Raw genomic sequence first — 12,583 nt, forward strand, 5'->3', positions numbered from 1 at the left:
TTCTGGTTTACCTAAAGCTTATTGGGGAGAAGCAGTGGCTACTGCAATATATTTAAAAAATCGTAGCCCTACCACAGCTGTTAATGGTACTCTTCCTGAAGAATTATGGACTGGTTCCAAGGTTGATTTGAGTCACTTAAGAGTATTTGGATGTAAAGCTTATGCTCATATAAGTACCCAAGAATTTTAGAGGTAAATTTGATGTTAAATCTAAACCCATGATTATGGTAGGGTATTGCGAACATACTAAAGGCTATAGAGTAGCTGATCCCAATTGTAGAGGAAAAGTAGAAAAATGCAGAGATGTTGTATTTTTTTAACATGTAATGTATGGAAATAATTCTGTACCTGAGGTTATAATAGAATCAACACCTCTTATTGAGGAATTTAATCAAAATGTTGGTGATGAGTCTGTAATTGATGAATAATTTACTATCACTCATGATTATTCAAATGATACTGAAAATCAAGAGTCAGTTGATGTTATACTTTTCTCTGATTCGGATGTAAGTAAGCCTAAGTATAGTTTTACGTCTATGTACACTACAGTCCATCTAATTTACTTACTGTTGCACGTCATTATCTACATTAGAGATCTAAGTTGACATTGTTGCTCAATTACAAAAAATTCTTAAATTCATTTTAAATCAAATACATCACACAATTTTTGCGGAAGTGGATTATACAGCAAAACAAATTAATATTCAATGTAAATAAATAAAAACTTTAGAAATAGAAAACAAGAATTAAGTTATAATCTTATGTTAAAGTACATAATAAACATAGTAAATATAATTAAACAAATACTTATAGTAAAGAAAATAAAAAAATATGAAGTGTCATCACCGCAACTGTCAAATAAATGTTACCAATTTATGCCAAAATATCACCTTCGTTCGATTATAGTTACAGTGTATTCCGAACAAATATGCTTCATAAAAACGCTTTAGAATCCATTTATACAAATTAAATGAAACATATTATTGTGTATTTCTTTAAGTTAACATTAATAGAAATCTTTAAATATTATTTCTACGCATATATAATAAAATATGTCTAGTGGCTGTAATGCCAGTGTACTCGGCAAAGTGATTCTAAAAAAGAACATACCTACTGCTTAAATATTTCGTGTTGGTATCATGTGACGTCACGGGCTATGACGCGGATGACGTGCAACTGTAAGTAAATTAGATGGAGTATATGTCATTGTGTCTGACAGTAGTAGTTAATAATTCGTAAGGTTAGTGCTTATTTGTTCCATATACTACATTCGCTCTCGCGAGATTTTTTTGACACATTCGGAATAGGAAACATACAACACAAAAATTCCTACCTCACACTATTAACCGCTAAAATCAACTCAAATCAACTTAACCTTTCATTAAAAAAAGGAGAATTATTAGAAATAGTGGGAGTGTCTACTAATCTCATAAAATTTTGTGAAGTTTATTTCTACAAAATATTTTTATTTTGTACAATAAATAATTTTCTCATTTGCTATCAATACATTATAATGGTTTAAATAAATAATTATTGATTGGCGTAAGGTTTATGTTATTTTTATGTCTGTTTACTATTAATAATATTGGATATGAGCAGGTGCGTTGGTTTTGTAGTAATTTCCAGTCACTTCTGACAACTGAACTTTTCAAAAAAGAAATTACTAACGTCAGTGTTAAAAAAAATCTCGCGAGAGCGAATGTAGTATACCACATTTTCTACTTTTTCGGGTAAGAAGCTGTAATGAAACATTGCCAACATAATAATGTTTGTAATTTGGCCCTGATAACTCTAACAGCCAAGACTTTTTTGTAATACCTTTGTAACTTTGTGACATATGATTATTTTATGGGTTATTTCAGTGCTTAAGTGTTCCATATGCAAAGGCCAATAAGAAGCCAGTATTTCACACGCGCATTCGGTGCTTGTTTGTGCCATGTCAGTGTTATGCAGTGAGTAACTCATTATCGACTATACCTAGAAAGTGACTTAGTAAAAATTTTCCTGTTAAATCACATAAGTATAGAGAAATTTTTACAAGAGAATATAATTTTTGTTTTCTTCTACCAAAAAAAGATAGATGTGATACCTGCGAGAAATACAAATTAATTGAAAATAAAACTGAAGAAAATAAAAAACATTATGATTTTCACATAAAAAATAAAATCGAAGGAAAACAGAAAGGGACTTTGATAGAAACGCCTACAAATTTGACCAGTCTACTGCTGTTTTATGCTTTGATATGCAAAATGTTTTTGCTCTACCAAAAGCCGAGGTGTAAAATTTTTTTATAAAAAAAACGTTTTTAGTATATAATTTAACTGTTCACTTCTCCACAGATAAAATTACCTACTGTGCTCTATGGCATGAAGCCATTTCAGGCCGTAATGGTAATCACATTGCCAGTTTATGTACTCGTACTCGTAAATATACCCCCCAGTAAAGCACCTCCAAGGTGCTGCAACTAAAAAAAAGAAGATTTTTTAAATTTTAAAACAGTAAACTAAACTCTAAATTTTAAAGATCTGTCTTTTACTAAAGATCTGCGTTTTACCGAAAAACCTACAGTCGATGCTAAAAAAATAAAGCATATCCAGTCTATGAAATATAGAATTCCTACACTTTTGAAAGTGAGTACAATTGTTCCTATTCAGAAGATTTTGAATACCAATAAAGCTAGTGAATTTAGGCTCATTAACACATTACCCCCAATTGAAAAAATATTAGAGATAGCAGTTTATGACCAACTACTAGAACATGTGGGAAAAAATTCAATTTAAATAAATAATCAGTCCCGTTTTCGACAGAAACATTCATGTGAGTCAGCTTTACAATTGACTCTCTGTAAACTTAAAAACGATATTGATAAAAACCAATACGTAGTAGGTGTTTCTCTTGATTTTAAAAGAGCCTTTGAAACCATTGATCGCCAAACACTCCTAACAAAACTACAAAATTATGGGTTTGTAGGTAAAGTACACAAATGGCTAAGTGGTTATCTTAGTGATAGGAAGCAGATAGTACGTTTTGATGGGGCATTATCCTCTTAACATTATATCAATGTTAGGGTACCACAAGGCAGTGTATTGGGGCCTCTCTTATTTATATTGTATCTAAGTAAATGACATAGACCTATATGTAGAAAGTGAATTTATTAATCTTTTTGCGGATGATACTTTTGTAGCTTGTAGCGATACTAACCTTGAAGTAGCGATTCAAAAAATGAATAATACATTAGAAAAAATGGATAAATACTTGGCATCAAATAAATTAAAATTAAATATTTCCAAAACTAAAGCAATGATCTTTACAACAAAACACAAATACAGTGCGTCCATAGAGTAACGCATAAATTCATTATTTCATAAACCGGCGACTTTCGCGAAAAATCCCGAAATAGATCGATTTTTATTTTTAATTTCCGATTTTTTGGCATATATATCATACTAGTGACGTCATCCCTCTGGGCGTGATGACGTAATCGATGATTTTTTTAAATAAGAATATGGGTCATGTGATAGCTCATTTGAAACGGTATTCAATTCTCTATTCACTAATGTAAACATTAACATAATTATTTATACAGGGTATGCAAAAAAACAGTTTTTTAATTAAAATAATTGAGACAGAAAGAAGAATGTATGTAATTTATTTAATTCAAAATGCGTTTTACTACTGTCAGAAAACAAAAAAAAAAATTATTTGACAAATAAACATTGATTTTCGCTTAAACGAAATGTTTAAACTGGCAAGAGGCAGGTGGGCGCAGCTTTAACATTGAATTTAAGCGAAAAACAATATTTATTTGTCAAAAAAACATTTTTTCCTGTTTTCTGACAACATTAAAACGTATTTTGAATTAGATAAATTACATACATTCTTCTTTTTGTCTCAATTATTTTAATTTAAAAAATGTTTTCTTGAACACCTTGTATAAATAATTATGTTAATGTTTACATTAGTGAATAGAGAATTGAATACCCTTTCAAATGAGCTATCACATGACCCATATTCTCATTTAAAAAAATCATCGATTATGTCATCACTCCCAGATGAATGACGTCACTAGTATGATATATATTCCAAAAAATCGGAAATTAAAAATAAAAATCGACCTGTTTCGGGATTTTTCTTTAAAGTCGCCGGTTTACAAAATAATGAATTTGTGTTACTTTATGGACGCACTGTATAGCCAATTAAATACCGATAACATTCTGCTACAAGTAAAAAATGAAAAGATTGGTATTGTAGGATGTGTTAAATATTTGGGGTTTCATATTGATAGTTGTTTGAATTTTGATCATCATTTTGATTATATTGTCTGTAAAATAATGAAAAAACTATATTTTTTTAGCCGAATATCACAAAATATATTGACTAGGGTGGATCGAAAAAAACTGTTTTTCTTATTTCAGATCGCTATAGTGCGCAAAAGTTGCCATTGGTATAGACTTGAAAAAAGCACTAATTATTATTTTTTTATTAATTTGTCTTCCGGTCGCGCAATGCCATTGAAATTAGCAAAAATTGTGAAAAACCTTAATTTTTCAAAAAATTTTTTGATCAGGCCAGATGGTTTTAATTTCGTTCCTATACCATGAATTAACTACTAAAAGTATGTAAAAGCAATATAAATGCACTTATTATACATTTGTTTCATATCTTCCGGTCGCGCAACGTAATACAAAATGAGTAAAATTAGTAATTTTTGCAAAATTTCAAAGTTTGACTGTTTAGTACAATTTAATCATACGACTTTTAGGGATGCTATAGTTTAATTCAATTACAATAATATATTTAAAATCCAATCATCTAAGATACATTTTGATATTCAAGTGGAATTAGGTCGCGCAGCTTCGTCAAAAACAGCAGACTACCGAGAGGCGAGGCGAAAGTGAGGAATGCCAGCGAAGCTCGTGCAGCCACAAATAGAGACATGTGGGAAGACCTCTACAATAGAGTATTTGTCTTCTCCATTACAACGAACTGCCATTCCGCCACCTTTTCCAACACTTAGATGGAAATACCACAGGCACTATAGGATATCCGGACCGATTGGAAAGGCCCTACCTGATTGTGAAAGAGTACCAGTTGTTGTTGATTTTAATCGTTGGCATCGCTGAGCGGTGCAATAATGTGGTTCTAATATAGTCGTCTCTGGAACTGTGTCCACACACTTTACTTAAAGCTACGGTCACTAGCTTAACGCATCTTTCAACTGCCTGTGTATGGCATGGCAAAGTATCTATACTCATAATACGCTTGAAGTCATTGCTCACATACTGTTTTATTTCTTCATTAGTCAATGTTCTTAGCAGTAAAGGGGAGTCAGTGTACTGGTGTTCCATTTGATAATTTCGTAATACTATTTGGTTTCAAAGTTTAAGTTTGGTGGTTTAAAGATTCTGATAGAGTCACTTTCAGATATTGCTTGCTTTTCCTTTATGATACGCCTAAAGCCCAGCTCTCGGATATGGTTTCTGTCATCAGTTACCATAGCCAAAAGTAAATTTTCGGGATGGGAAAAGTAAGCATTCCGTTGTAAAATGGGATCAACAACTTGAAGAGGCTCTTCTGGTAAGTACCCTGAATATTCAATGATTTTGTAATCATGTCTAGGCCCATCTGTGAATTTGTGGTTTATTTTTGTGACAAACCACATAGGCATATTTTATAACATTTGAGAATGAATGTGGTAATCTCTGTCAGATTTTCAGAAGGGTTGGACACACTGATGTAAAAACACAAAACTCGGTTTACAGTAGTAAGCCATCTTGAATGTGACGTTGGAATAGGATCACGTACCCACTACAAAGTCTTCGAAACAATGTCCTGATTTGATGACTTTTGATATCTCAAGCCAGTACAATTATTGGTGCTTGCTGAGAATACGCTTGTCAACTTTTGTGAATCTCACAATCAATAGGATTAAAATCAATAAGTGGTAGTCTTTCACAATCAGGTAGGGCCTTTCCAATCGGTCTGGAATATCCTATTGGGCCTGTTGTATTTTCATCTAAGTGTTGGAAAAAGTGGTGGAATGTCAGTTCGTTGTATTCCCACATGTATCTTTATTTTTGGCAGCGCACGCTTCGCTGGCATTCGTCACTTTCGCCTCGTCTCTCGGTAGTCTGCTGTTTTTGACGAAGCTGCGTGACCGAATTCCACTTACATATCAAAATGTATCTTATATGCTTGGGTTTTAAATATATTATTGTAAATAAATTAAACTATACCATCTCTAAACGTCGTATGATTAAATTGTACCAAACAGTCAAACTTTGAAATTTTGCAAAAACTACTAATTTTACTTACTCATTTTGTATTATGTTGTGTGACCGGAAGATATGAAACAAATGTATAATAAGTGCATTTATATTGATTTTACATACTTTTAGTAGTTAATTCATGGTATAGGAACGCAATTAAAACCATCTGGCCTGTTAAAAAAATATATGAAAAATTAAGGTTTTTCACAATTTTTGCTAACTTCGATGGCATTGCGCGACCGGAAGACAAATTAATAAAAAAATAATAATTAGTGCTTTTTTAAAGTCTATACCAATGGCAACTTTTGCGCACAATAGCGATCTGAAATAAAAGAAAAAGTTTTTTCGAACCACCCTAATATCGACTCAAGCTAAAATTACAGTTTTTAATTCAAATATTCAGCCACATTTTGAGTACTGCGCAACTATATTGTATATGTTTAATTTAAATAAACTCAATCAACTACAAAAACTACAAAATCGTGGCATGAGAATTATTTTGAAAACAAATCGACTTACACCTGTATCATATATGCGACAGGTTTTAAATTGGTTCACAATTGAAGAGAAACTGTATTATTATACAATGATTTTGGTTTATAAAATACTTAATAATGTAGCTCCAGATTACTTTAAGCAGTTTATAGTGTACAATAAAAATGTGCATGAGTATTCTACAAGAAATATGGGGAATATTTAAATAGCAAAAACAAATTATAGAATGATGATGAATTAATTAGTATTCAGGGGTTTTAATGAGTTTAACGCTCTACCAGGTGAATTAAAAAATACGATGTCACTAAAATCTTTTAAAACCAAACTTAAGCTGTACATTAGAAACAAGTGCTGTAATACTTTATGATGTTAATTTTATGGGTGGGTATTGTATGGTATTATATGTTGTAAAATTTATTTAAAGTTTGTTTCAATTTCATTTGATGTTGCTTAGTTATATTCGATTTTGTAAATTATTTGTAATATCTATTCTCTACATTGATTGTATATAAAGGTAACCTATTTAAATGAATAAATATCTATCTATCTATGTTTGCATATATGCCTGAGGTTGACGAAATATTGTACAGAACAATATTTTCTTCACTAAATAAATAATTTTATTTCTTCCAAATGCAATTATTTGTTTCAATTACGTTATGAGTAGGTACCTACCACGAAGAATATTAAACATTTATTTACTGTTTGTTTCACATACACATGTTTTGATTATTAATAAATTTTAAAAGCAAAAAGGAGTTTCCTTTTTGATGTATCCTTGTATGAAAAAAAGGTGCAGTAATATAAGGTTCATTCTTTTAATTACAATAATTATTCATTTATTTCAGTTACATGACGTGTACCTACAGCGAAGAATGTAAAACTTTTACTTTTTGTTTCACATAAACATGTTTTAATCCTTAATAAATTTTGAAAAAAAAAAAGCAGTTTTCTTTTTGATGTACCCTTGTATTTTTTAAAGGTGCAGTAATATAAGATTAGAAATAATGTAATAAACTGTGATCTAACTGTAGAATGGTATGTAAGATATATAGAAACGCAAACTAAAATATTTTACTTAAAATGTTATAAAATAATTCAGTTTTGTACTTCATTGCATATGGAACAAATGTGCAAATTCCTTATTTTTTGTTCCATAATCAAAGGTTTTTATTTTTTTTTTCAAATTTAAAAAGAGTCAGTAAAAATTTGAAATCATAATCCAGCACACCATTTTAAATATTATTTTAGAATTAACATCATTTTCATGAGTTTTAAAATAAACGAGTAAATATTACCAAAATATTTAATGTAAATATCTCAAAATGAGAATTTGGAATATGGAACAAATAAGTACTAGCCCGACGAATTATATTAATTTGCCATGTAGAAGTTTTACATTAAAACTTAGAAAGCACCATTTATGATTTTATTCTACATATTAAAATAAAATACTAATATGAACATAGGCCAAAAAAACAAATTTCCAATTTTTTGGGTTATGGCACTAATGAAGTCGGGGAGCGATATTTGTTTCACAAAAATTTAAAGAATTCCTTTGCCAATTTGCACAGAATGTGGAGAAAGCAATGATGTTTATTCAGTCAAATGATACTGTTAAAGTTTTACTATCTTTTTATCCAAAATACATATAATAATACCCGAACTGGTTGAATCTGCCTCCCTTTCCTCTATACATAAACTAAAACTTACTTTGTTTGCCAATGTTGGACAATAATTTTGATCTTTTCGTACTTCTACAATGTTGTTCATGATGTATCTCAGTTGAAGCTCCTATCTGTAATTTTACATCTTTTTCTGAGTCCAATTCTTTCGTGTTTGTACTTTTAAATCGAGATTCACAGCCATGATTTACTCCTAAATTATCGTCATCCAGTTCTTTTTTGATTTCTGTCTTAATTTCTTGCTTGCTAATGATGGGGAATGGGCTATCTGTTTCACATTGTAAATGTTGTTCTTCTATTTTAATAACGTCCGAACAATACGAGTCTGGTAAAGAATCCTCTGCGTAATTACTCTCAAACATGCATTCTTCCGGTTCTGATTTAATTTGTACATTGTCAGGTTTCTCTAGAGAATCACCATGGTGGTCAGATATTAAAACATTTTGTTTCCTTTTCATAAAATCTTCACTTGACTCCATTTCGAATTTAAACGTATTTTTAAATAATGGTTCCAATGTGTTAAATTAATACTACACAAAATATGTATAATTAAATAAAAAAACCAAGCATTACCACCACCATCATCCATCAAGCAATCAAGCTACTGAAAACAAACAAAAACAAGATAAGATATGACATATGACAATGACAAAATGTCAAATGTCGCAAATTACTTATTTGATACTTGACAGTAAATATATTGGAAAAATAGGGCACTTCAAAACGCTGTCAAAATTAAATGTGACAGCCGTGAGGCAAATATGTTATATTTTAAAGGGCGCTTTACAGCTTGCAATTCTACCTGCAAGACGCAAGAAAGTTGCCTAAAGGCATGCGCAGTATGTCGTCAGTTGATTATTGCATGCAACTTCTTGCAATTGCGCGATAATCGGTTTGGTGCCATTTTTTCTGTAAGTTTTCATGCAAGTCTAGGGGAATTTGATTTTTCCACAATATCAAATGTCATTTGATATTGTGGAAAAATCAGGTAGAATTGCAAGCTGTAAAGCGCCCTTTAAAATATAACATATTTGCCTCACGGCTGTCACATTTAATTTTGACAGCGTTTTGAAGTGCCCTATTTTTCCAATATATTTACTGTCAAGTATCAAATAAGTAATTTGCGACATTTGACATTTTGTCATTGTCATATGTCATATCTTATCTTGTTTTTGTTTGTTTTCAGTAGCTTGATTGCTTGATGGATGATGGTGGTGGTAATGCTTGGTTTTTTTATTTAATTATACATATTTTGTGTAGTATTAATTTAACACATTGGAACCATTATTTAAAAATACGTTTAAATTCGACGACACGGATTCACGAATACATGCTAATCAGCTGTTTTCTGTTTGTGAAATATATCAACGATGGAAATGAATGAATAATGAAATGGCACTTTCTGAGATTCTATAATTATTTTAAATTGTATATTAAGCTACGGAAGCTCTCTCTCCTCTAGCTAAGTACCTTAGAATAATAATTAATTTGTGTTTCGCAGAAATAGTATTTCGAAATATAGATTTCTTTGTAATTGTTCAATTTTTCCCAAGGGTTTATTAAAATGTACATTCATTCCTAGAAAATTAGAGTCATTTTCATCATCTACTTGGATAAATCCTTCTGTTAGAGATACATTATTACCCCTCTTCTTGTTCAACTAAGATCTTACTCACCATCTCCGATCTCGGCGTTCTAAATTAGTGACTAAAAGGCTGGCTGCAGCAATAACAATACTTAAAGTTGCTGCTACCGCCTTTTTCCTTTTATATTTGGTTATTTCTGATAGTCTTGGCACTTCGAAATTTACCAAGTTAAATAAACAGCAATAAAGTAATTAAAAAAAACAAAAGTTTATAAGTAGGTTAAGGGTAAAACTTTCAAATTGCATGCAAGCCGGGTTGCATGCAATTTGAAAGTTTTACCGTTTTTTTTAATTACTTTATTGCTGTTTATTTAACTTGGTAAATTTCGAAATGCCAAGACTATCAGAAATAACCAAATATAAAAGGAAAAAGGCGGTAGCAGCAACTTTAAGTATTATTATTGCTGCAGCCAGCCTTTTAGTCACTAATTTAGAACGCCGAGATCGGAGATGGTGAGTAAGATCTAGTTGAACAAGAAGAGGGGTAATAATGTATCTCCAACAGAAGAATTTATCCAAGTAGATGATGAAAATGACTCTAATTTTCTAGGAATGAATGTACATTTTAATAAACCCTTGGGAAAAATTGAACAATTACAAAGAAATCTATATTTCGAAATACTATTTCTGCGAAACACAAATTAATTATTATCCTAAGGTACTTAGCTAGAGGAGAGAGAGCTTGCGTAGCTTAATATACAATTATTTACAATAATTATAGAATCTCAGAAAGTGCCATTTCATTATTCATTCATTTCCATCGTTGATATATTTCACAAACAGAAAACAGCTGATCGGCATGTATTCGTGAATCCGTGTCGTCTATGACATTTGATATTATGGAAAAATCAAATTCCCCTAGACTTGCATGAAAACTTGCAGAAAAAATGGCACCAAACCGATTATCGCGCAATTGCAAGAAGTTGCATGCAATAATCAACTGACGACATACTGCGCATGCCTTTAGGCAACTTTCTTCCGTCTTGCAGGTAGAATTGCAAGCTGTAAAGCGCCCTTTAAGGCTGTATGACACTATACATTTTCTTGTATCATTTCTAATATCGTTTCTGATATGTAAAAAAAATGCATAGTGTCATGCACAGATACAAGAAACGATATCAGAAACGATACAAGAATTTGTGTCAAGGCTGTATGACACTATACATTTTCTTGTATCATTTCTAATATCGTTTCTGATATGTCAAAAAAATGCATAGTGTCATACACAGATACAAGAAACGATATCAGAAACGATACAAAAATTTGAGTCAGACACAGATTCTTGTACAATAACTGCGCCAATTTCTGCGCAAAGAGCAAAAACGTAAAACCTGCTGGTAAAACATCTAAAATGTCATAATTACTTACTCATAATCATAGATGAGGGGGTGGTGCTCATAATGGCGGCTGAAATGAAAATGGGATCATGTATTGATAAATTTATTTGTGTTTTTGTAGGTATTATTTTATAAATCTTTTATTGATACTTAATATACCGTTTGGTATGGACTACTGTTCTACTAATAACCAATATATTTAGCTCCTAGTAAAGTTCAAACTATAAATTTAGGTTTCATGGTGGATAATTTTTAATAAACGAAAATACAATAGTTCCTAATTTGGATCAAACTGAAGATAATTCTAATGCAAATATTTTAGCACAATTATCAAAACAAAATAAAAACACAAATAATCAACCTCAAACAGTCAACGTAAAATTCTGGTTAACATTAAAATGTTAATTAAAAGTTTATAAATTTTATAAAATCAGCTGTAGCTGTAGATGCAGTACTACCATAACGTGACATAGGGTGACAAACAAAATTTCGACCAATCACGTGCCGAATTTCATACAATTTTTGATACAAGAACTTGCATAGTGTCATACAGGGCACAAATGTACGTACAAGAAATTATAATATTTGTGTGCTTACTTACTTTTGTTTTGATTAATTGGATAATTATAGGATGAAATAAAATTAATAAAACACATGGTTCAAATTGACATCTGAGAGGGGTGCTCCCTCCTCTTCTCTTTTTTTGTCACTTTATTGAATAGGCAATTTCTAGCGAATGCCAGCCATCTAAATGATGTCATCATGACATCTCCCTTCCTAAGATAATAATTCAACATTCGCTAGAAAAGAACATGTCAAGAACTTAGAAGCTATTACAATAATAAACATGTAGACCCATACACATATATACACACATATACAGATAAACAGCTTATACACTATGATTAAAGTTTAGCAGAAAGTTAATTACCAAATTATAAAATCATAAAATACATTGCTTACACATTATAAATTAGGTCGAACAGGAGGTCTAACAATTCGCCCAGATCTTGTTCTAAAAGATGTATGCTCAGAGATTACAGTTGAATTATTTATTTCATGATCTGATAAATCTGTATCACATCTGGAAGAGTGATTAGAACTTACACTTGAATTTAATGAATTTTCAACAGTGTCGCGTATGTGTGTGCT

General features: G+C 31.0%; 1 protein-coding gene across 2 annotated transcripts in view; it reads right to left on the reverse strand.

Annotated features, from left to right (window-relative positions):
- The window catches only part of LOC126888828 (zinc finger protein 271-like), a 57,492-nt gene extending 48,418 nt beyond the window's left edge, over positions 1-9,074 (reverse strand). Inside the window, exon 1 of one of the 2 annotated variants that reach the window (XM_050657245.1) lies at positions 8,478-9,074. In XM_050657245.1, coding sequence (XP_050513202.1) covers positions 8,478-8,928 — 451 coding nt within the window. In that variant the 5' untranslated portion in view covers positions 8,929-9,074. The remainder of the gene's footprint in view (positions 1-8,477) is intronic. The other variant, XM_050657246.1, reaches the window with a different exon arrangement.
- Between the last annotated feature and the right edge of the window lie 3,509 nt (positions 9,075-12,583).

The sequence above is a fragment of the Diabrotica virgifera genome, chromosome 7, assembly GCF_917563875.1.
Source record: "Diabrotica virgifera virgifera chromosome 7, PGI_DIABVI_V3a".
Taxonomy (NCBI): Eukaryota; Metazoa; Arthropoda; class Insecta; order Coleoptera; family Chrysomelidae; genus Diabrotica; species Diabrotica virgifera.